At 44.3% G+C, this 25,507-nt stretch overlaps 1 protein-coding gene across 7 annotated transcripts in view; it reads left to right on the top strand.

Moving 5' to 3' along the window:
* Positions 1–25,507, top strand: part of MTSS2 (MTSS I-BAR domain containing 2) — a 296,388-nt gene that overhangs the window by 192,228 nt on the left and 78,653 nt on the right. For all 7 annotated transcript variants that reach the window (XM_033941223.1, XM_033941221.1, XM_033941218.1 and 4 more), the window contains exons 4-6: positions 13,047–13,131; positions 20,270–20,361; positions 22,197–22,271. In XM_033941223.1, coding sequence (XP_033797114.1) covers positions 13,047–13,131; positions 20,270–20,361; positions 22,197–22,271 — 252 coding nt within the window. The remainder of the gene's footprint in view (positions 1–13,046; positions 13,132–20,269; positions 20,362–22,196; positions 22,272–25,507) is intronic.

The raw sequence follows: 25,507 nt of genomic DNA, 5'->3' as shown, positions 1-25,507 counted from the left end.
TTTTGTGCAGGGTTACCAGATTTTTGTCCAGAGAAACCCGGATACATGGCCCTGCCCTGTTCTGCCCTTAGCCACACCCCATTCTGCCTCCAGCCCTGTCCCGGTCAACCTGTAGCCCTGCCCCCTTAAAGCTTTGTCTTTGTTTTCCAACCTCAGGGCCGCGTCTGGAGGGTCTCCGAGCATGCATGGATACATGTGACATCTGCGCATGTTCAGAGGCCCTCTAGACATGGCCAGGAGGTCGTGGCTTTCCAAAACCCAGACAAACTACCAGGTTTTGGAAAGTCCATCTGGGTACCCAGACAGTCCTCTAAAAAGAGGACATGTCTGGTAACCCTACTTTTGTGGTTCAGAAAGTTAGCAAGTGCAAGCCAATAATCTGTGCCAGCACCTGTATTCCTAACCATGCAAAGACAGGATTGCTTTTATATAGTCCTATCTGGCCTATTAGGTATGTGGACTCTTGCACTGAATATTGCCAGTATCTATATAGCTTCTGGGTTTGCCTCAAAGACTGCCAGAGTGGTCAGAACTGATATTCAGCAGTATTATGGTGGACAGCCAGCTGAGCATGATTTAACTAGTGAGAAATTTTTTCTGCCCAATTAAACTCTTCAATATCTACTCCTAAGGTTTTTTTTCATGAATGATCATACCACAGAGTAAGATCAGTAAGTAGTGATCTACATCAGATCCAAGTTCTGTAAGAAAAGTGGGACTATAAGAAGTCCATTTAATCAGTGAGGTAAAACCAAGACAGAAACAGAACTGCCCTGAAAATATGGAAACAATTGCATTGAGATTTATGAGAGCACAATTTCTGACCATGCACCGGTGGGACTCCGGTTGAGTATAGCCCCCACGTGTTGGACCTCCTCCTGGAAATTGCCTCCTCACGTATACCATGACCCAGACTTCCGCACTTTTTTAAGGGAGCGTTGGGCAGATTATAAACTTACGAATGACATGTTTGAGGTGGGTCCTGTTACTTCTAAGGCGGTGCTCCATGGGCATATTATCACATACATTACAGATCAACAGAAAGAGCGGGAGGGGGAGCTTTTGCGGCTATCTGGGAGGCTCCACGACCTTCAACGGTCCCATATCAACACGCTGTCAGAAGCGGATTGCCTGGAGCTCCGGGAAGTTCGGTGTCAGCTTGAGGAGCTTCTTAATAAGTGCACGGAATGTTCTTTGTACTATCAGTGGTATTAGCTTTACCGCTGGGGCGGCAAAACTGGGAAACTGTTGGCCAATCTGATTTACACACATAAAAAAATGACAGATTATTACCACTATTAAAGATGCCAAGGGCATACATCACGTGGGGGAGCGTCGCATCGCTGCACAATTTGTCCAATACTATCAGACTCTGTATGGGTGCCGGCCTCTGGATAGGGAAGCCCTGACCAAGTTTTTTGCAGATCTGGGTCTGCCTCAGTTGACAGAGGGTCAGGTGGCGGCTTTGAATGCGCCCATAATGGCGGACGAGATGTCCACCACGATCAGTTCCCTTACTCTGGCCAAGGCACTGGGCCCAGATGATTTTGGTCCGGAATATTATCAGATGTTTCGGGACCTGGTGGCTAGTCCGCTTAGCCAGATGTGTAATGTGGTAGTGGGAGCTGAAGGTCGATTTCCCAAGAACTTGGTGCATATTGTGCTGCTGCCGAAGCTGGGGAAGGACCCTGACCTGGTGGGCTCCTTTAGACCCATTTCACTATTGGACAAGGATATTACTAGCTATGACACTGGCATGGCATCTTAATTGTCTCTTGCCACACTTGATCCACCCAGATCAGATGGGTTTTGTGCCTGGTCGCTATGCCTTGATGAATCTGATGAAAGTTGGGGGGGCCATTCACGAACACGCGGGTAAGGGGGGGGCAGTCTGCAGTGGCAGGATTGGATATTGAGAAAGCTTTCGATAGCGTTTCATGGGAGTACTTATTTTGGGTTTTGGAGGATTATAATTTTATGGAGCTCTTTTTGGATTGGATCAGGGCATCGTACACTCATTTCCGGGCTCGATTGCTAATTAATGGGGGGTTTGACAGACACATTTGGGCTGCAGCGGGGGACCAGGCACGGTTGCCTGCTCTCCCCACTACTGTTTCTCATGGCCTTCGAGCCTCTGGTTCTTAAGATATGCAGGCCCCTAGTGTTTGGGGGATTTGGGTGGGGGGTCGGGAATGTAAAATTGGTTTGTTCGCAGACGACATTTTACTATATTTGGACCAGGCTTCCACCCATTTGACCGAGGCACAGGCGATCTTGAGGGACTTTGGGGTAATGTTAGGTCTGCAGGTTCATTGTAGTAAGTCTGAACTTTTGTTACTGGCTGGAGGCCCCGTGGAACCATGGCATGCTTTGCTCCCTATTCTGGGTATCTATTTGAGTACCATTCCTGTTACACTTTATTCCATGAAAGTCCTTCAATGTCTTGATATCATTGGGAAACTGTGCCAGGCATGGCAGGATCTTCCATTGGGCCTGCTGGGGTGTGTGGCCTTGGTCAAAATGGTCCTATTCCCTAAGTTACTCTAAGGAACTCCTTTTCTGACATTAAAGGTATAGCAATGGTAAAATAGAACTCTAAATTAATGCTAAATGCTGATAACATACTATTTACAATTGCGCAACTTAGGTTGACTCTTCCTGTGATAATGCATGAATTAAAGCTTTACAGAGGAGTCTTGGGCTTTAAAATTAATGTTGAAAAATGTGAATTACTGAAAAGCCATCTTTTGGCAGAGGAGGAGAAGGTCTGTGAGAGACTCCTTCCCTTTTAAGTAGGTGAAAGAGCATATAAAGTATTTGAGAGTTAATATACTATAATGAGACAGTTTGGTGATTTATATAAGAGTAATTATGGACCTTATTTTAAGCAGCTGCAAGAGGACATGGAAAATGGGGGCAGACAAAATTTGTCTTGGCTTGGCAGAACAGCCAGCATTAAGAAGAATATAGCCAGTGACTATCCCTAGGAAAGTCTTAAGAGGTTTACAGAGGAAGATATTTGATCATATTTAGAAAAGGACTCTCTGGGAGGAAGCAACGATTCTCATATAAAATAAAGGCAAAGGGAGATTGGCAGTTCCAGATAATAAGAGGTACTTTATGGAGGGATAAGCGGCATGATAAAGAAAGGGTGAGCATTGAGCAGGAATAGTGGAGGGGCAGTGCCACTTGAGGATACAGGCAGTCCCCAGGTAAAGCTGTTCTTAAGTTGGATTTGCATGTAACTCAGAAACTGTAGATTTTAAGATTCTTGCTGCTTACCTCTGCTCCCATTTGACAAAAGGGCCAACTGTCCCTACCAGGGTTCCCTCCAAGGTACAGCATCCACATTAGAGAATGACATGGGGACAAATTTTTCCCCGTTCCCACGAGTTCTTTTCCTTTCCCTGTCTCATTCCTGCAAGCTCCATCCTCATCTGCACATCATAAGCATTTGAGGCTTGTGTGGTTAAGGCAGAGCTTACAGGAATGGGGCAAGGACAGCGACAAAACTCACAAGGACAGGAAGGGGAAATTGAGTTCTTGCAGGAACGGGGACAAATTTGTCCCCGTTTCGTTCTCTAATCCATATCCACACACTGTTCTTAATGTGGCCATGCATCATTCCTGAATCTGCTACAAGAGAAGTGCAGAAGTCGATTCCACTGGATATACTACTCAGTGAAATCAAATGAAGCCGCAACCACGTTCTTAAGTACAAGTTGTACTTAAGTCAGGTGTCTGTAACTCGGGAACTGCCTGTACTTTATAGGGACCTAGATTAGCAGTTAAAGTTAAAAAGGAGTGAAGCCGTTCACTAGGCTTTGGAGACTTGGGCTAGGGAAGAGGAGAGTTGGTGGGAGGCAGAGGCTAGCATACTGGGAGGTCTCCTTAATGTTGGTTGGATGGATTGTACAACCCAAAGTAACCTGTGTGATCATTTAGATATCGCCTCAAGTACCACTGCATTCTTCCTACCTGGTGGCACCTTAAAGGGGGTGTTGTGGTATGTGCAGTCACACATGGATCTTGTGCTAGTAAGGCTGAAGTGGGATGGACTGAAATGTTGACCTCTGCCTGTTTAATTTGTATGGTGGTGAAGGTAAACTTTACCAATCTATTCAGGGAGATTTGAGCTAGTTTTAAAGTGTACACATAAGTGCTTTTGTGCAGACAATTCATTCATAGACTACAAGTCCCAAATTATTATTGTTATTTTATTCTATTTTCTTCAGTTTGTTTAATCTCTGCTCTCTGTTTTACTTCCTATATTTTTTTTAATTTCTTTTCATTTCTGCTTGATATTGTATTTATATTTATTTTGTTAGATTTACTACTCTACCCATATTACTTCATTCTTCTTCTGGGTTCCTTGTTAATAATGTTTTAAGTTTATCTGGGGAGTCTTCTTCCTTCTTTCCTCTTTTCTACAAGGGTCATTTCATAAATAATGCACAAATTGGCAACATTGGAGAGTGGATGATGCAATTACAGTAAACCTTGTTTCACTTTCACTTCAGTGCTTGAAGGAGCAGGATGTGTCTTAGGAGCTCTGTAGTGTACATAGTGTGGCTGTGACAAGTGTGGAAAATGGAGGCTGCAGGTGTCTCAGGTACTGTGTCCGTTGATGATCAGAGGTCGTACATTAAAATTGAAACTCTACATGGCAAAAACTCGACAGAAATCCACAGTGTGTTACATGAAGTTTGTGGTGAGTTAATAGTGGGCTGTATTACAGTTTCTCAGTGGGCAACTCGTTTTCAGAGTGGTCGTGTGAGCATAGATGATGATTCAAGACCAGGAAAGCTGAAATCAACGATGTGTGAAACTCGTGGCTGATGCTCTTGAACAAGATCTTTGTGCGACATAAGAGGAAGTTTCTGAAACCACAGGGATTCCACCGACATCGAATTCTGACAAATGATTTAAAAAAGAGAAAATTTTTTGTGCGATGGGTCCCCCACGTTTTGACTGCTTAACAGCAGCAGAGACGCCTGGACAATGCAACTGTGCTGAAACAAAGATTCGATGTTGAAGATCAGCCATTCTTGAATTGCATTGTTGCTATTTATGAAACATGGGTCAGAGACTGAGCCAGAGCTGAAATCACAGTTCAACAAGTGGAGAGCTCCACCTTCCCCACGACCAAAAATTTTTTGACAAGCTCAATCAAAAGTCAAACAAATTATGATTTTTGTTTATGATCATGAAGGCATCATCATCACAGACAAAATTCCATGTGGAAGAAGTGTCACATCAGTGTATTATCGTGATTTTATGCAAAAAATGCACAGAAAAATGCACAAAACCCGATCTCAGTTGCTCTTAGCTGGGCCACTCATTCTTCACGACAACGCTTGCCTGTACATAGGGAATATCATCATTGAAAAACTTTGCAAATACGGATGCTCCCTACAGTCCAGACATGAATCCACCAGACTTCGACTTTTTCCAAAGTTGAAACCTATGAGTGGACATTGTTTTGCATCCCTGGAAGAGCTTTCTTTCACCATTACCCGAGCCATTCAGCAACTGTATAAAAATGGTGTCTTGGATGGAATAATGAAGCTTCCCGGATGTTGGGACTTGGTCATTGCAAGGCAGAGAGACTATATTGAAGAATTGTAAAAAAATAAAGCATGTAAATTTTTTTTTAAATGTGCATTATTTATGAAATGACTCTCAAATTTATCTTTATCTAATTGATGTTTTTCTCTAAGGCATTTTAGTTAGATTGTGAACCCGTTTGGGACAGTGAGGGTAGCCACAATACATATAAAGTAGATTTAGCACTGTGAATGTAACCCGTTCTGAGCTCTTAGAGGAAGATGGGATATAAATCTAAATAAATAAATATGAAGTTTATGTTTATTAAAATCTTTATTAAGTTTCCAAAAACATAATACAAAAAAAAAATCTTTATATACCGCATATACAGCCAAAAAAGGATCAAAGTGGTTTACAATATAATTCAATCAAAATTATGAAAAGAACTCCATTTAAATAGAAAAGAAAAAAGTAACATTCCTAATACATAATATTATATAACAATCTAAATTAATAAAATTAAATTACAATTTTAATTAATTAATTAAAAATAAATGAAAATAAAATATATAACAATATATATATGCAGATTGAAGTCCCAAATTCACATCCCGTCAGTTTAAAAAGGCCGATTGAAAATAATGTGCCTTTGCAATAAAAAGGAATTCTCATTTGCTATGAAGCTAGATAAATATACAGGGTGGTCGTGATCCCGTACGTCAAAGGAGGGGTGGGACCGCAGCAGAGGGAACGTGCGGCTCCTTTTCACATTGGCGGAGCTGCATTGCACCTGAGGGAAGGAACAGAGGGCCAAATCTACCGGTTAGTGAATTTCAGAATTGGAGGCCTTCAACAGAAAAGATAGATTGACGTCTATATTCATAAATTATGCTCCTGTAGCTTGGAATATTTAAGCAATTTTGTTGGGTGGATCTGAGAGTGCATGATGGAGTGATTGACAAGTGTGCTGACTCTTCTGAAGACAAGGTCTTAAAAACTAACAGTAAAGTCTGGCAGAACTAGCACATTCCCACCAGCCACACAAATGGAGCAATCATTTTGAGTGTGCATGAGGCCACTGCTCCCCTCCCCTCAACTGCATGACTTGGGGCAACTCCAGCCTTGATTAGTCCATTAGACCAGCAGCAGAAGAGATGAGAGGTGTTTATCTGCAGATAGAGAGCAGATAAAATACATCAAGAGGGGGAGGGAAGGGAAACAGAAGGGAAGAAGAAAGAAGGAGACCCTGGCAAGCGAGTTATCAGAAGACAACTAGAGCCTGGGACCATACCATGATTTGAATAATGACCAGACAACAAAAGGTAGAAAAAAATAATTTTATTTTCTGTTTGTGATTACAATATGTCAGATTTGAAATGTGTATCCTGCCAGAGCTGGTGTTAGGCAGCAGGTGTGAACTAGAACCTAAAAGAGACAGGAAAGTTTTTTTAATTATTTTGTTTACATCACAGAGCCGGCATGGAGTTGGAGAGATTTTAACCCTATACTTCTACTACTACTAATAATAATAATTTTATTCTTATATACCACCAAAGCCGTAGTAGTTCGAGGCAATTTACAACAAAGAAGAACTGGACAATCAGCGAATATAGGTACAATGTGAGATCATCAAAATACAAGAGAGCAGGATACAGAAGTGAGGCATGAGAGATCTTGGGAACAATTTGGTTGGAGATGGAAAGGTAGGGCTTAAGAGGACTTGGTTACAAATTGGTTAAACAAGTTTGTTTTTACAAGTTTTCTGAAACTTAGGTAGGAAGAGGAGTGTGTGATAATGTTACTCAACCAATCGTTCAATTGACCTGCTTGGAAGGCAAGTGTTCTGTTCAGGTATCTTTTGTAACAGTAGGCCTTTAGTATTTGGTGGTTGAATAGATGGACTCTGCGTGTGGATCTGGATGGACATTCTAGGTTGAAGTGGGGAACCAAGTACATGGTGGCCGAACCTAGAATGGATTTGAAACAGAGACAGGCAAATTTGAACACCACTCTCGCTTCGAGGGCAGCCAGTGGAGTTTTTGGTAGTAGGGAGTTAGGTGTTCCCAGTTTTTTAACCTAAAGATCAATCGGATTGCCGAGTTTTGGATGATTCGGAGTCTTCGAGTGATTTTTTTGAAAGACTCCAGATAAATGATGTTACAGTAGTCGAGTGAGCATAGAATGGAGGATTGCACCAGTAAGCGGAATGAGACAGCATCGAAGTACTTTCTGATAGTTCTTAATTTCCACAATGTTCAGAAGCCTTTTCTGACCAGGCCTTCCGTCAACTTTACAAAGAAGGGAATGTTTGCGATGGGTCTGTAATTTGAAGACAGTTTGATTGATTCTTTGGGATTTTTTACTATCGGGGTGATCAGGATCTAGCCTAGAGTTTCTGGAAAAGTATTTGACTGTAGAAGGGAAGAAAGCCAAGTGTGTAACTTGGCTTTGAAAGTGACCGAGGCGACTTTCATCACATTAGGTGGGCAACAGTCTAATTTGCAATAGGAATCAGCATATTTAGAGTAGAACTTGCAGAATTGTTGCCAGGTGGAGGTGGCAAAAGACTAAGGAGTCCTTTTATTAAGGTGCACAGCGTACCTTAATAAAAGGACCCCTAAGTATCTTAATAAAAAATTTGGCCCGCAACTTAGCCTATGTTTTAGATTTCGGCCCCTGCTCTAGAGGTTATATTTGATAAATTAAATCTGATCAGACAAAAGTCTGCTATAAAACAAACACATCAGATCCCACAACATGTTCTAAAACCCCATCTGGTATTATAAAAAAGTATGGGGGTCATTTACTAAGGTGCACAAGCCGATTTAACGTGCGCTAGGCGATTTAACATACGCTAATATTTAGTGTGTGCTAAATCGGCTAGCACGACTTAGTAAAAGACCCCCCTATATTAATATTTTGATATAATCTCTGTAAGGCCAAAATACAGGCTGTGTTTTGTCCATACATGGGCTGTATCAGGTGCTCGATAAAACTATAAGACAATAACAAATTAACTCGCTCTTGTATGAAGTCACATTAGCCTTTTTCATTGTCGATCGCAGCGGTAAAAACTCCAATGCTCATAGAATTCCAATGAGCATCAGAGTTTTTACAGCCAAAGACTATGACAAAAAGGCCTAATGCAGCTTCATAACATTGGGGGGGGGAGGGCTTTAAATTCACAGAAACCAATGTAGACATGTAAAAAGTTAACAAGGGACTAAAAGGATCATGCATATCTACAATATGGCAGAAGTAAATCAGAAGCTAAACCCTCATAACAAATATCCAACCAATCCAGTGTTTAAAATCTGCTGCTAGTTAATATAGAGGCAACAACATATATAAAATAGCGCTTAGAGGTGCATAAAAAAGCTGAAAAATATTCATAGTTAGAATCAAAAGATAAGAAAGGATGCTCCAAATAACTAGCCCTGGTGATCAAGAAACATAATCAAGTGCATAAGTAAGTTGTAATTAAAAAATAGGCAAATACATAAACAGACTAATTAAAAAATACATGGAAAATAAGCTACATTAAAAGATGCTTAAAGAGGCAAAATGAGAGTACATACCCAGGTGGTGTCTAAAAACAGCATCACCAGCCAGGTTGCAACTAAAAACTCATAGACAATAATAAATATGATTAGATGAAACATAATAAATTGTAAGAAGGGCAATGTTGCAATAGAAAATGAGGCATTATAATCCTAAAGGTGGCAGTGTTCCACAATCAGAGTCAGCAGCAATTAGCAGCATAGCTGCATACACTGAGGCCCAGATGCACAAAGCTCCAACACTACAGTAAAAAAAATACTGGCGATGCTGAACACAATAGCATACAAATTATATGCATGCTATTTGTGCAGAGAATCACTGGTAAAAGGAGAAAAAACTGTCTGGCGCTTGCTTAGAAGAGCAATCGCTAGGCACAGCTCTTCCCTCCTGTCAGGCTGCTCTCCCTGCACTGATCAACTCAGCCGCAGGGCACCCCAAAGGCTTCCCCTGCTGCTCAGCTGTTTGGGGTTTCCCCTGCCAGCTCAGCCGCTATCAGCTGAGCTGGCAGGGGAAGGCTCAAACAACTACAACTGAACGGCAGGGGAAGCCCTGATGCCACCGCTGGCCTTGGGGACTCATGCGGCTCAGTTGATCGGGGCAGGAATATAAACTTTTTTTTAAATGGGTACAGCAGTTGTACATAGGTTACACACGTACTTCTGTGTCCATTAAAAAAAAAAAAAGTGATGCTGGGACCCTCACTCCCCATGCTGGGACCCCCTCCCCCCACCCCTGTATTTAAAAAAAAAAAAGTGGCAGGATGGATGCTCCATGTCCAGCCTCCCCCTGACAGCACCCTGACCCCTTCCCCCACCTTATTCTAATGATCAGCAGGAGGGATGCCCACTCCTTCCTGCCTCTGGGGCTGCCTCTTCAAAATGGGAGCCCTGCCCCTTCCTGGTGCTGGCAGGGACTTCTCTGGATTAATATGTGCGAAAATGTCATCTGCAAACACCGACAATTTAAATGTTTCAGACCCCAACCGTACCCCTTCAATCTCAGGATTAGCCAAAAGATCTCGAAGCAAAGGGTCCAGAACCACAACAAATAAAAGAGGAGAAAGTGGGCAACCGTGCCGGGTACCCCTGCGAATATCAAAAAAGATCCGATATCCCTCCATTCACGCTAATCCGTGCTCAGGGATTACTATATAAGGCCTTGACCCCTGAAAGGAATGCATTTGGAAGACCATAAGTGCGTAAAACCACAAACATAAACTCCCAGTCGACCTTTTTGACGTCGAAACTAATCAGTATCGATGGAGTAGAATCACATTTCACTTGCACTAAGGAAAGAAGTATTTGTCTGATATTACAAACGATCTTGCGCCCTTGCACAAACCCCATCTGAGGGGATACTAATATATTAGGCAGTACTCGGGCCAGTCTATTTACCAATATTTTGGCAAATAACTTAGCTCCAAAATTAATCAACGAGACTGGTCGATAGGAATCAAAGGACTGTGGGTCCTTCCCTGGAGTCAGTAAGACCATTATTAGGGTCTCCCCTAGAAAGTCAGGTAAGGTTTCTGTATCCAAAAAAGAATTCAATATATCAGTAAGACTAGTCAGAATATCCATATTGAGAATTTTATAAACTTCTGCCCCGAAACCATCCATCCCCAGGGACTTCCCCAGACAGCTGTGTTGAATAGTAAAGTAAACCTCATCCTCCAAGATAGGGATCGGAAGTGATTGTTTCTTGATCTTTGTCTGCCACTTGGATACGAAGACGGGCAGGGTAGAGTAGCGCAAATTTAATCTTTTTCTCCACCAAAGTATCACATAGGACTGAAAACTGCCTTCTCACTGCCGCCAACTTAGTAGAATAGTCCTGGAAACATAAGATTTTTTGTCCTTCATAGTTGAGAGATACATCAATATGAGTCACCCGTAAAACTTCCTGTTTATGGGCAAAGTGTAAAATTTACAGGACAGTTGCCCGAGTCTTGGAACCTACTGACCTTGGAAGACCCATCCGAAGGACTCTTTTTATACATATAGGCCCCAGAGACTCATCAAATTTCACCTGTGTAGTAAACATTTCCAAATGACGTGGGAGGTTCCCTTCATTCGATAACTCCAGCAAGCCGATCAGTCTGAGGTTGTTCCGCCTTAAGCGGTTTTCAAGATTCTTTAGTTTGTTTTCTAAATCCTCAATTCAGCGCTGTAAGAGTTGCGTCGGGCGTTCCATCGACTACTATCCTTGAGATAAACACGTTGCTGAAGCTGGTCTACTTCCAAGTCCATAGCGTCTAGTCTTTCATGAGTTGACTCAGCCCTGTCATACAGCTCTTGTAGTTTTTTTTTTTATCTAAGACAGCCTCAACTGCTTCTGTAATTTCCACTATAATTTTAGTTGTCCATGCCAAGTATATTGAAGGGCCTGGCGGCGTGGAGGGCTCTGCCATCTTGCTAGTCCCGGGCCATGATTTATCTCTTTCCTTCTGAGGTGCTTTAGACATCATTTAGCGCCAAATTCCACCATCCAAACTGTCCAAATGATTCGTGACTATGAGCCACACTCCACAAGCAGTAGGTGATCAAATGGCCAATGTTCTGGGAGATTTTAAGCTGATTTAGCAAGGGAAGTGAGGAGCACCATGCTTCAGTGTCTGCTCCCTTTCATGGCACCACGTGACCCCCCACTCCCCGCACTTTAAACTGAAGGACAGCAGGAGGGATGCCCACTCCCTCCTGCTGTTAGGGTCCCCTGTCCCTCCCTCGAAGATCTTCTTATAGGAGAGGCCTTAGGTGCCTGGGCCAATCAGAGCCTTAGGAGTCTTCCCGGTGCATCCCAGAAAGATACTGTACATAAATTGTTCCAATTATCTTGGGTGCCATCTGCCTGATTAAAAAGAATCTCCAAACACATCTTCATAATGCTGGTTGGTGTATTACACCTTGTAAGCTACAGAACAAATCTGTATTTCGCATAATGCAAGCATTAAGAAAAAATCTACTAGTAAATTTGAGAGACAGAGATCATACTCTCCATCCCTGACCTAGGAGTAAGGTTGATTCATGTTGCATTTGAGAAAAACAAACCCGTTTGGATACATAAGGAGATAGGAACAGTTTCAAGAAGATAATCAGTACAGCTGTTGTTACATTTTTCCATGTATGCTCATGTCCCTGTTATTTTAGACCAGGGGGTTCTAAACCCAGTCCTCGGGACACACTTAGCCAGTCAGGTTTTCAGGAATATCCACAATGAATATGCATAGATTAAATCTGCATGCGCAATCTCCGTATTTATTCTGGGTGTCCTGAAAATCTGACTGGCTGGCTATGTCCCGAGAATTGGACTGAGAACTGTTGTTACTGATCCAAACAAACTTAAAGCCCTGATGAATTATTTTAGTTATGTCTGTTTCTTGACTTGCCTTACTCCTCCTGTTAAGATCCACTTCTCCGTGCGTACTCTGTGTCCCAGGGTATGAGGCAGGTTTATGCATCATTTCCTGTCTTTTTATATTTCATGGAACAGCAAGAAAAAATGGGAACGGGGGTGGGGTGGGGTGGTGGTGGAGGTATGTGTTTCATTGATAGTAGAATCTTGGCTGAATGAGGGCAGTTTTCACAGAACATGCACTATTTGCAATTCCAACAGTACACACATGAGGAAGAGCGAGCACACCGTTTCCAAAAGAGCATGCCTCAGATTCCCATATGACCCAGGAAATGATGTGAAATTAAAATTTTCAGGCTGAACACTCCTAGTACAAATGTGCTTCACCTGGCATTAAGCAACATGTGAGCTGCTGCCATACTTTAAGCAAGACACCATTTCCTGTTGCAGAAAACAGTTCATGACCTGAATGAATCACAGCCGCCTTCGTCGTTCAAAAACTTGTTTTCTTTACAGGCTCAAAGTGATCTTGTGTACTCTGTGATTGGGGGTATGAAATAATAGAGATTTCTGTCTTTGTTCTCTAGGGGCCACCAGGGACATCGGTTCGGCGCTGACCCGCATGTGTATGCGGCACCGCAGCATTGAGGCAAAGTTAAGATACTTTACCAAGTGAGTGGCAGGGTCTGCATGATGGGGGTGGGGGTTAAGGGTGACACAACATAGAAAGAAAGTGCTAAGAGGTTTGAAAGGATATCAGGTGTACATAGCATAGGGTAGGCATGAATGGCGTGGCAGCTGGGGGGGGGGGTGGCGTCATTGACTGGGTGAGTATGCAACAAGATATGCGAGATAGGATATTGGGGATAATTCTGTAAAGTGCTAATATTTATACCCCAGTTATGCATGTAAATGTGTTCATATATGCATGTACAAACTGGATATGCATAGGGTTACCAGAAGTCCAGATCTCCCCTGACATGTCCTCCTTTTCGAGGACATGTCCAGGGGTCCAGACGGCTTTTCAAAACCCGACACTTTGTCGGGATTTTAAAAAGCTTCCCGTCAAAATCACGTCGGGGAGGGGCATCCAAGCATGTGTGGACGTAACATATGTGTGGACGTTACTCGCATGCGCAGATGTCATCTAGGGACAGGGCAGAATGGGGCATGACACAGGTGGAACAGGGCGGAACTGGGTGGGCCTGGGGGTGTGACCATGGGTCCGGATTTTCCTTTGGGAAAATCTGGTAATCTTAGATATGTACCTAAGACAGGGGTGGGCAATCTACAGTCCGCCATTGAATTTTATTCTGCTGCAAGACCACGGGAAGTTTGCACAGAAAACATAATTAATCCGTTTTAAATACTGTATGTCACAAATATTTTTAGAATAGCCACTCAAGCAGTTTGCTTCCATCTTTTTATAAGTAATTATTTATTTATTCAGGTCTTTGGAGCTTTGTGCATTTTTAGTTCGGACATGTATATAATTATATAATAACATTTTGCTGTCCTTGTACAATCAATCATTCTTTCCAGGCTGGACTATTGTAATTCCATCTATCTAAGTCTAACCAATAAAAATCTTCAAAGACTTCAGCGGATCCAGAACACTGCGGCTAGGTTGATCTTCGCAAAAAGCAAATTTGACCATCTTTCCCCGCTTCTGTCAAAACTTCACTGGCTTCTGGTGATTTCTAGGATTCACTTTAAATGTACCTGCCTAATATTCAAGATCCTACATGGCATTCTTCCTCCCCTAATTCCACTATCCTGGAATTCTTCAAAACCCGACACTACCAGATTCGCCCACAAACTCAAACTATCTTTCCCCTCGTTAAAAGGCATCATGTATGCAGGTAAATTAGGGAAATCCCTTTTCTTCAAATTCACTGAGATTTGGAATAACCTCCCTGCCCCGCTGTTGTACCTAGGCTCATTCCAATTATTTCAAAAGCATCTGAAAACTTGGCTTTTCTCCAAAATGTAAAGCTATCTATTTAAAATGTAGCTATCCTCTTCATAACCTCTAATTTCTTATTATGTCCTTCCCTCATTTATTTAATTTACCTGTAAACCGTGCCAAGCTCTATCTTTATGGAGATGATGCGGTATACAAACTTAAGCTTTAGTTTAGTTATGAGCCCACCAGGGACAGCACTGACGTTCATGCAACTTTCTGTGTATAAAGATTGCCCAGCCCTGCCCTAGTCTATAACCATGTGCATTCAGTATATCCATAGGTGGGCATACAATGGATGGAATGCGGGTGGGTCACACATTTATGTACAGAGCTTATAGAATACTATAGATTACACATGTATCAGTTGCACTTTGACGCACACACTGACACCAGCTCTGTGGTTGTCATATATGCGCATACACATGTATCTACCGGTTATACATTAGTGTTATATAAATGAACAAAGGGTCCTACTTTCCTTTATAAAATATGCATCTATCAAGTGCACAGTTCTAGAATTACCCCCATGTGTATGATTGGAGAATGAAGGGCATAGAGCAGTGGTCTTCATTCATTTTTAAGTTGGGCAATTTTGGATTCTAATGAACTAAAGAAGAGACACCAAATAACTTCCCATATGGGGCCACAACACTGCTGACTAGTATGTGTCACTGACATCCATCCTTACCAACCCACCTTCATTGGGAGGGGGGGGGGGGGGTATTTGAAGGTTGTGAGAATTTCCAAATGCGTTCTTTTTTTATCTATTGAGAAACACCTGGTCCTTCAAGTACGCAGTTCTTCCCCCCATCCACTTTCCCCTGGGTACAGGGGCAGAGTAGCAGAAAAAAAAAACCCAGAAAGACAATGGGGGCCACACCAGAGATCTCCGGGGGCCACCATTGGCCCCTGGGCCATGCATTAAAAAACACTGGTGTACAGCATAAATGATGTGAATCATGTGTCTTAGTGTAGGAGCTATGTGGCAGGAAGTTGAGTATGAAGATTATTGGCCATATGGTAGGATATGGAACCTGAGTGATGATAGAAGACTATGGTAGGATTTGAGATACCTGGAACAGGAGCAAAATGGTGTGAGTGTCAGACCTGATGTATGGGTGGGGTGCAGTGTTGTGAATGACATGTGGCTTGTCTGGCAGATGAAGATTTTTTTTAATCTTCTGATTCATAGTTTCTGACTGCTCACTGCCTGTTTATCTCCTCTTGACTGTTTCAAATTTTTTTTAAAAAAAGAATTACCCCCCCCCCTGCTTACATGCCACTGAATAATGATGCCTAATTCTAAACAAATAATTTATCTATATAAAGTTATGCTTTCCATTTGTGTGGTGGCACTTAAGTGTTTTAAGTTTTATACAGAGAGTAGCTGAATTTTGTTTATCAAGTTTCTCAAGATTATTAAAGATTTTTGATCCCATCCAATGGCCAAACCTTTTGCTGCTGTCCTATAACTTATTGACCCATCCCAAAGCATGCCACAATTTTATATGTGTAATTTTGGATATGTGAAGGGCAATTCTGTAACCTAGGAGCCCACATTTATAGACATGTTACACTTGTAGATGTCTAGAGTAAAGGCATATATGCCAGGGGTAGCGGAACACCTTTTTGCTTGGAGGTACCCAAACTCTGCCCCAGATCCTGCCCCTATAATAGTGCCATTTCTTCTATTCGTTCTTCATCCTATATAATAAAACGTTAGCGGCGCATGACTTTTAAAAAAGCATGATCCCTGCCGCTGTGGTGTGTGATCTGTGGCCATGTTTCATTTTAGAACCCGGCCAGGGATCACTCTGGCCACTCCCCCTCCTCCCGCCCTCACTCACCAACCCGAAGCAAGCTCGAACACACCTCCCACCCCCACCTCAGCAACCCGAAGTAAGCTCGAACACACCTCCTGCCCTCGGTCACCGCTGCTGCCGCTGATGCTCATCTTAGGGGCAGCCTGCGATCGTGGCTGGCTTTGGCGGGCCTCGCAGGCCACTTTCCGGCCTCGGTGGCACGTTCCCTCTGACGCACGGGATTGCGTCGGGGGGGAGTGTGCTTCCGGGTTGGGGAGTGGCCTGCGAGGTTTGCTGGGGCCGGCCACCACGATCGCGGCCTGCTTTGAAGAGGAGCAGGCCAGAAGATGCCGGGATGGAGGGAGGGTAAGCAGGGGGATCAATACAGGGGGCCAGAGGGAGAGGGAAAGGGGGCTGCTTTGGGGGGAGGGGTGTGCTGAGGGGAGACAGAAGGGGCCAGGGAGAGATAGGGAGAGGGAAAGGGGGCTGCTTTGGGGGGGAGGTGTGCTGGGGACAGACAGTTTTGCTCTGGGGGAAAGACAGAAGGGGCCATGGAGAGACAGGGAGAGGGAAAGGGGGCTGCTTTGGGGGAGGGGTGTGCTGGGGGAGCCAGAAGGGGCCATGGAGAGATAGGGAGAGGGAAAGGGGGCTGCTTTGGGGGGGAGGTGTGCTGGGGACAGACAGTTTTGCTCTGGGGGAAAGACAGAAGGGGCCATAGAGAGACAGGGAGAGGGAAAGGGGGCTGCTTTGGGGGAGGGGTGTGCTGGGGGAGACAGAAGAGGCGATGGAGAGATAGGGAGAGGGAAAGGGGGCTGCTTTGTGGGGGAGGTGTGCTGGGGACAGACAGTTTTGCTCTGGGGGAAAGACAGAAGGGGCCATGGAGAGACAGGGAGAGGGAAAGGGGGCTGCTTTGGGGGGAGGGGTGTGCTGGGGGAGACAGAAGGGGCCATGGAGAGATAGGGAGAGGGAAAGGGGGCTGCTTTGGGGGGAGGTGTACTGAGGACAGACAGTTTTGCTCTGGGGGGAAGACAAAAGTGGCCATGGAGAGACAGGGAGAGGGAAAGGGGGCTGCTTTGGGGGGAGGGGTGTGCTGGGGGAGACAGAAGGGGCCATGAAGAGATAGGGAGAGGGAAAGGGGGCTGCTTTGGGTGGGAGATGTGTTGGGAACAGACAGCTTTGCTCTGGGGGGAGACAGAAGGGGCCATGGAGAGACAGGGAGAGGGAAAGGGGGCTGCTTTGGGGGAGGGGTGTGCTGGGGGAGACAGAAGGGGCAATGGAGAGATAGGGAGAGGGAAAGGGGGCTGCTTTGGGGGAGGGGTGTGCTGGGGGAGACAGAAGGGGTGATGGAGAGATAGGGAGAGGGAAAGGGGGCTGCTTTGGGGGGAGGTGTGCTGGGGACAGACAGTTTTGCTCTGGGGGAAAGACAGAAGGGGCCATGGAGCGAAAGGGAGAGGGAAAGGGGGCTGCTTTGGGGGAGGGGTGTGCTGGGGGAGACATAAGGGGCCATGGAGAGATAGGGAGAGGGAAAGGGGGCTGCTTTGGGGGGAGGTGTACTGAGGACAGACAGTTTTGCTCTGGGGGGAAGACAAAAGTGGCCATGGAGAGACAGGGAGAGGGAAAGGGGGCTGCTTTGGGGGGAGGGGTGTGCTGGGGGAGACAGAAGGGGCCATGAAGAGATAGGGAGAGGGAAAGGGGGCTGCTTTGGGGGAGGGGTGTGCTGGGGGAGACAGAAGGGGCGATGGAGAGATAGGGAGAGGGAAAGGGGGCTGCTTTGGGGGGGAGGTGTGCTGGGGGAGACAGAAGGGGCGATGGAGAGATAGGGAGAGGGAAAGGGGGCTGCTTTGGGGGAGGGGTGTGCTGGGGGAGACAGAAGGGGCGATGGAGAGATAGGGAGAGGGAAAGGGGGCTGCTTTGGGGGGGAGGTGTGCTGGGGACAGACAGTTTTGCTCTGGGGGAAAGACAGAAGGGGCCATGGAGCGAAAGGGAGAGGGAAAGGGGGCTGCTTTGGGGGGAGGTGTACTGAGGACAGACAGTTTTGCTCTGGGGGGAAGACAAAAGTGGCCATGGAGAGACAGGGAGAGGGAAAGGGGGCTGCTTTGGGGGGAGGGGTGTGCTGGGGGAGACAGAAGGGGCCATGAAGAGATAGGGAGAGGGAAAGGGGGCTGCTTTTGGTGGGAGATGTGTTGGGAACAGACAGCTTTGCTCTTGGGGGGGAGACAGAAGGGGCCATGGAGAGACAGGGAGAGGGAAAGGGGGCTGCTTTGTGGGGAGAGATGTGCTTAGGGCAAACAGCTTTGCTCTGGGGGGGAAGACAGAAGAGGGCCATGCAGAGACAGGGAGAGGGAAAGGGGGCTGCTTTGGGGGAGGTGTGTGCTGGGGGCAGACAGCTTTGCTCGGGGGGGGGGGGGGGAGACAGAAGGACACAGACAATGGCCAAGGAGAGAGATAAAAAAACACAGACAGACAGACACATCTATTCTAGGACCCGTTAATGTAAAAGGCTTAAAGACTAGTATAATATAATCTTATTAACAATATATGATGGTAACCCCAAAATTAAACTGTACAAAGTGCCCTGTATGCAGAGAAAAATTTAATTAACTATCATTTATAGTCTGCTTTTTTCAGATACTGGATGTATAGTATAGCTTAGAGGGAACACAGCTCCCCCTACAAACCTCTCTTTAAAAAACAGGGGAGAGGACAGTAGGGGCACATTTGAACAAAGCAGGGAAGGACTCCTTCACTGTTAACCAGCTGCCTCCCACAGTACCTCTGTTACTGATGGTATTATGCACACAAAAACAATCCTTGATTTTAAATGGTTACAAAACCAAAATTTATTGGAATATTCTTTCACCTTTGAGGCTACAGTTTCATCAACTCATAAAGTTTCATATGGTATCTGTTGATTACATCATAAGGGAAGTTTGAGAGAGAGAGGGAACAAGAGAGATACTTGATGTATCTGGGTGAATCCAGCCCTTCTGGTAAGAATAGGTATGAATCTACCCAGATGCTGCAGTCATTACCACTAGAAGGACTGTATCAGCATAGAAACGTCATCCAGTCTTACCAGAAAACCTTGATCCTCCATGTGGATACTGCCCTTCTTGTGGCAATGACTGTTGGATCCAGGCATAGCTGGGTGGATTTTAGAAGATTCTGTGCTTTTAGTGGGGAGGTGCTGGCTCCCTATCACACTTCACATCTCATACAAGACATTACTACTGATTTTCAAGCTACAGGAGAACCCATATATTTTTCACATCTTCTCATTCCATATATGTCATCAAGATCCCTTAGATCAGGGTCGTCCGTCTGTCCTTGAGAGCCGCAATCCAGTCGAGTTTTCAGGATTCCCTTAATGAATTTGCATGAGATCTATTTGCATGCACAGCTTCCATTGTATGCAAATAGATCTCATGCATATTAATTTGCAAAATCCTTTTTTTTTTTTTTTAAATCCATCCTATCATTCTCTCTGCAAGTAACTCCTCAACCCCTATATGTCCTGTCTGACTCTCCAAATTAGATTGTAAGCTTATCGGAGCAGGGACCATCTATTACATGTTAAATGTGCAGCCCTGCATATACCTTTCAGCAGTATAGAAATGATTAATAGTAGTAGTCTTTGCCTGTATTTTCTCTTATGCATCTTTTACACCAACCACATTTTCATAAGAACATAAGAATTGCCGCTGCTGGGTCAGACCAGTGGTCCATCGTATCCAGCAGTCCACTTACGCGGTGGCCCTCTGATCAAAGACCAGTGCCCTAACTGAGACTAGCCCTACCTGTCATGTTTGAATGCAGCACCACCCCTCTTCCAGTTACAGCTCTCTTGCAACACTGTCTCTGTCATGTTGCTTTCCTACATCCTAGGCTTTCACTGTTTTCATCACACTCACTATTCACATTCTGTCATCTTCTCCATCTTGCGCTTATCCCATCTTATGTCATTCTTATCACCATCTCACACATTCATGTCTCACCTGCTGTCACGTCACCCCCACCTCATGCCATTTTTGTCTCTCGTCAGTGCCCTTATGGAGAGTCTGATTAACCCACTTCAGGAGAGGATTGAGGACTGGAAGAAAACTGCCAACCAGCTTGACAAGGACCATGCAAAAGGTGAAAAAAAAAATCAAGCTTAGAACTGATCCAGGATTCAGAAAAGAATATGGGAAGGAAGGCACCAAAAGCAAACTTTGGGTCGCAGGTTAAGAAGGGCCCGGAGGGAAAATTGGATAGCATAGATTAAGGAAAACCCTGAAGAGAATCTTCCAGCAGTATACACTCAGGAGGGCCCTGAAGAAATCTTTTAATTGGCATACTTTAATAAAAATTGACTGGGACCCAAGGAGAGGCCTCAGGGTATCCTTTGGATGGCATGAGTCAAGGAGAGGCCAGAGGGATCCTGCGGGCAATGTGACTCAAGTAAAAACTCAAAAGGAACATTTTATATAGCTCTGAGGGCACAAGGGAACTTAAGAAGCCCCACAGGGGCATATAAAGAATCTCTAATTTTGTGTTCAGCTCTCTAAGCAAAGCAGCACTGTGGAAATATTTCTTTAGTGTTTGTGTCATGAGATCCATGCTTCAATAAGATTCTAGTTTTCTCCTAGAGGGGGGGTTGTGAGGTTAAGATGGAGATAAAACAAATAGATGGAATTGGAATTGTGGAAAGGTAGTAGGAATTTTGTGTGTTTGGAATAGGTGAGAAATGGTGAGGTGAGTTGCATGTGGGAAAGGGAAGAAACAGTAGTTTGTTTAAAGGAGGGTAACAGCCCCAGGAAGAAGGGGTCGTTCATAAATGACATCACAAGATTTTGATGCAAAATTGACCCCCCCATCACATTTTCTCTCAAAACTCTGACCTTCCCAAAATGACATCATAAATCTATGATCCTCCTAAGCCACAAACAAATGAAATGTCTATAGAAAGTAATTGCTGCTATTTTTTTAGGGAACACCTCCCCCCCAAAAAACCCCCCACAAACAAACCCATTTACCAGTTCATTGTAGTTTGTTGACGGATTAATAGACCTTTTTTTTCCCTGCTGAAGATGATTGTTTTGACCAAAATTTCAGCAAAGATCCCTTCTTTTCCATACCAGTGGCCATTCAGTGGCCATCAATTCCTTCATAAACCGCACAGTTTATACTGGAAAATCTCCAGCATTCTTAATTTCACTTCATTTCTTTGTAAGTTTTTCCTGGCAAACCTGCTTGCCTTTTTCTGGGAAAACATACACTTTGAATAACAACTGATACTGCCCCGCCCCATTTTAGCTTCTTGCCACATCTGAGTCACCGACTGCCTATGTGTTACAGAACAATAAAGCTATAGTAACTGATTAAACACATCAGGGCAATACTAGACAGGTAGTTTTGGAAATGGCCTAGATTTGGAGCTAGTGTGGGAGATAAATATTTGTGCATCCGAAGATTGAAGAGCTCACTGATTTCTACAATAGTACAGGCCAGTTATGGCACCCCTTAGCTTTGGCAGGTCTCTATAGATCATCCCAATGTACAGATGTAACAGCCTGAGACTGAAACTAGCCTACCCACTGCAAAGCCCAGCTAAACCCACCCAGTTGGAGGTCAGATTGTGTGTTGCTTTATTAGAAGCCCGGCCTAACCAGTGTCAGCCATAATTAGATCACAGTGTTGTGCCCTCAGTAAGAGCCAGGCCATGCTACAGGTTAGTCCAGGCTTATTATAATCAATTGAGTATTAGCAGTCCATATAGGCTGATGAGTACAAAATCCATTAAGACATCATAATTCAAAATTCCCTCCTTCAAAGCTCACACATGACAAAAATCTCACCCCTCCCTCCTCTCAGAGCACGATGTCATTTATGGACAACCCTGAAGAGGGAAGGATCTTCCAAGAGGGAGGAGGCACTTGTTGGCACTGCTCATGCTGATTTGCTTTTCATCTTTGACATCTGTTCCTCAGAATACAAACGAGCCCGCCACGAGATTAAGAAGAAATCCTCGGATACTCTCAAATTGCAGAAGAAAGCTCGGAAAGGTACTCTGCCCATACACTCTCTCAATGCCTCCACAAAAATTTCTTCCCATAGAAAATCTTCTATCTCAGGAGTTTATTTGTGTCCTGTTAGTCTGCCCAGCTGTGCATGGGATGTGATTTACATTAGGGGAGAGGGAGGGTGGTTAAGATCTTGGAGCAAAAGACTTGGCTAGAACCATATGTTGCTTGTGCAGGAAGATAATAAAGATGTTAATGGTGGGGGCATTGCTGATACTTGAAATGCAGGTTTGTCAAATAGGTAGCAGCATTGCAGAATCAGTTTGGGTCTCCCTGAGTTTTTGGAAACAGAGGGGACATTAATTCTGGAACACTCTGAGAGGCCTGAGCTGTTTATGACTGAAAGTGTTCTAGGAGAATGTTATTCTCATTGACCATTGAGGCAATAGGGCAGTGCCTGAGGGCCTACAGCAGTAGACCCTAACTTCTATCTAATTTAATCACTTTTGATAGATAATTGAGGGCCCATGACCCTTTTGCCTAAGGCCCCAGATCACTGTCAGTCTGCCCCTGGTTATACTGTACTACTGAAGTTCTTCAATGTGAGATCCTTGTGTGGTGCATTGACAAATATTCTATATCTAGAAATATATATATGGGTCAATTTTCAAAGGGATATATATTTAGAAGTTATCAGTAAATTTTAAGATTTTATATGTTTAGTGCTGGGGTGAAAATATGTCTGTGTGCAAATGTGGCAACCAGACACCATCCATATTAGCAGCATTGTACAGCTACTAAACAAATAATTTGTACCTTTAGTTTAGATCTGTTAAATAGCGGCAGCAGTGGTTAATGTCCAACATGTATAATGGTGCTAAATAAATAAATATATTAATAAAGAATTGTGGCCAGTGTTTAAATTAAAACATTAACTACTGCCACTGAAAGTTACCCCTCTTTCCCCAGTGAGAATTTATTGAACGCACTAAAAAAGCACAAAGGGCCTTCAAGTTCCAGATAAATCCTGTTTTAATGATGGACCCAACACGGAGCATGTTTCGGCGTCTCCACCTGCGTCAGGGGTCAGAAGGTCTTGTAGTTCAGTCTAAAAGATCAAAATACTCAATGAACAAAATTTTTACCCAAACTGGTGAAAAAGAAGAACACTCAGACTAACAGTTAATCTGGTGCCACAAAGAGCTGAACTGCATACACAGGTTATGCTTTCCAATTCAAAAAAATGTATTGACACACATAGAGCTAGGAAATAATTTACAATCCTGGAGTTCATGCCAAGAGATACTCACAGCACTGGGGTTTTTCCTGGCACAGGGAGTTTCTCACAGAAGTAGTTTTTTCCCTGATACAGCTCTGTGTATTAGCATATGGCAGGGCATTGAGTTTTCCCTGGCACAACTCGACAAGGTTTGTTTGTTTTATTACACTGCTCTAGATAGCTTAAGTCACAGCCAGTGTCACACCTGAATCTCACTTTCTATTCTGTCTCACAAGATGAGAATTATTGTGAAAGTGTGACCTACTTACAATATTTCTAATATTCCTCTGTGGTTGAGAGAACTAGGGGCTAGATTCACTAACCTTGCGATCCGTGTCCGATCCGTGGGCAGTTGGAGGCAGGCTGACCGATTCACCAACCATCTTCATGCAAATGGGAGTGATCGGAGGCACGCCTCCATCCCACGACACAGATCGCTGGTTAGCAATCCCGATGCATGCGCAGACCATCTACTGTGCTTGTAGATGGTCTGCACATGCGTTTGCTGTCCATTTTTTTTTTGGTGTTGTTTGGGTTTCTTTTACTCGTCCCGACTCTCTTCCGAAGTCCTGCCTCCGGTGCTGTTCTAATCCTGTGCATGGATCATCTTACTTTTAACTTTTTATAGCGAGCCCGTGGGTCTTTAAACCCGTGGGTTAAAACCACGGACTCGCACTGCAGGGGAAGGCCGGGGCAGAAGCAGGCAGCGCTGTGCGGCAACTCGTAACTCCAGAGTCAGGGAGGCAGAGATCAGGTCGTGGCAGAAAGCAGAAGAGCCGGGGGAGGCAGAGAGAGAGTCGGGGAGGCAGAGAGCAGGTCACGGCAGAGAGCAGAGGCAGAGAGCGGGTTTATTTCAGGGCTGCAGGGCTGACAGGACAGTTAGAAAGAAGGTGAGCGACCAATCCCCTGCAGTCGCTTCTTTTTGATCGGCCAGCCCAGTCGGTGTTCAAGATTTTTGTTTAGTGAATCGCAGCCCTGCCCACTTTGCATGTTGTTTCCCCTTATTTGCATACATGGATCGAAATCGGATCGGCACTGAGGTTAGTGAATTGTGTTGAAGGAAAATCACTGCACAACAAAGTTTTTGCTTCCTGAACACTGCTGGGTGTTTCTTATAGAATTTTGGGTGCTGATCATGAATATTACATCAAAAATTACCCATCACGTACCATTTCAGAGAAATCTTCAATTTTGTCGTGATTTTTTCTTATATTTGGATGCAAACAATTTTTTCTCCCATAAGTGTCTTATCAACAACGGTTTGTGCCGCCTGGGTATGTCCATGCATAAAATCTAGCCAGGTTGGAAGCTGTTTTATGGAAGATGACATCCTGGGCATGTCTGGGCAGGTCTGAACGAGCTTGCGCTGTCTCACCATGCTATAATGGTGGCTTCCATACACCGATCCTGCTCATTTGGTTAATATAGATAGTCCGTGTGTGTATATAGTATCAGTATAGTAAAGTATAGTAGTATAGTAGCTGTAGCAATATAACAGTAAGTAAGCTTGATGCTATAGACGTTTTGGTGTCGGGCAATATGTCTCGTCGGTGTCGTAACAGCCGCGACACATTCTGCTATATCTGTGGGGAATATACACTTACGCCTCAGAGACGTTCGATGACTGCCCTTGTAAAGAAAGCCTATCATCTGTATTTTGGCTGCAAAATAGGTGATCAAGACAAGCAATGGGCGCCTCACATTTGCTGTGCGACATGTGCTGTTAGTCTGAGAGCCTGGCTCAGAGGTACTCGAAAGACGATGCCATTTGCTGTTCCGATGATATGGCGAGAACAGAAAGACCATGTGACGGACTGTTATTTCTGTTTGACTAATGTGTCTGGTTTCTCTGCCAAAAACAAGAAGTCAATTGAATATCCTAATCTGCCTTCAGCAATGAGACCCATGCCACATGATGACAGTCTTCCAGTTCCGAAACCACCAGAGGATTGGACCTTAGACGAACCAGATGAAGAAACTGCAGTGCAGGGTTCTAACA

The sequence above is a fragment of the Geotrypetes seraphini genome, chromosome 4 (assembly GCF_902459505.1).
Source record: "Geotrypetes seraphini chromosome 4, aGeoSer1.1, whole genome shotgun sequence".
In the NCBI taxonomy this organism is placed as follows: Eukaryota; Metazoa; Chordata; class Amphibia; order Gymnophiona; family Dermophiidae; genus Geotrypetes; species Geotrypetes seraphini.
This window is presented reverse-complemented; position numbering and strand designations above follow the sequence as displayed.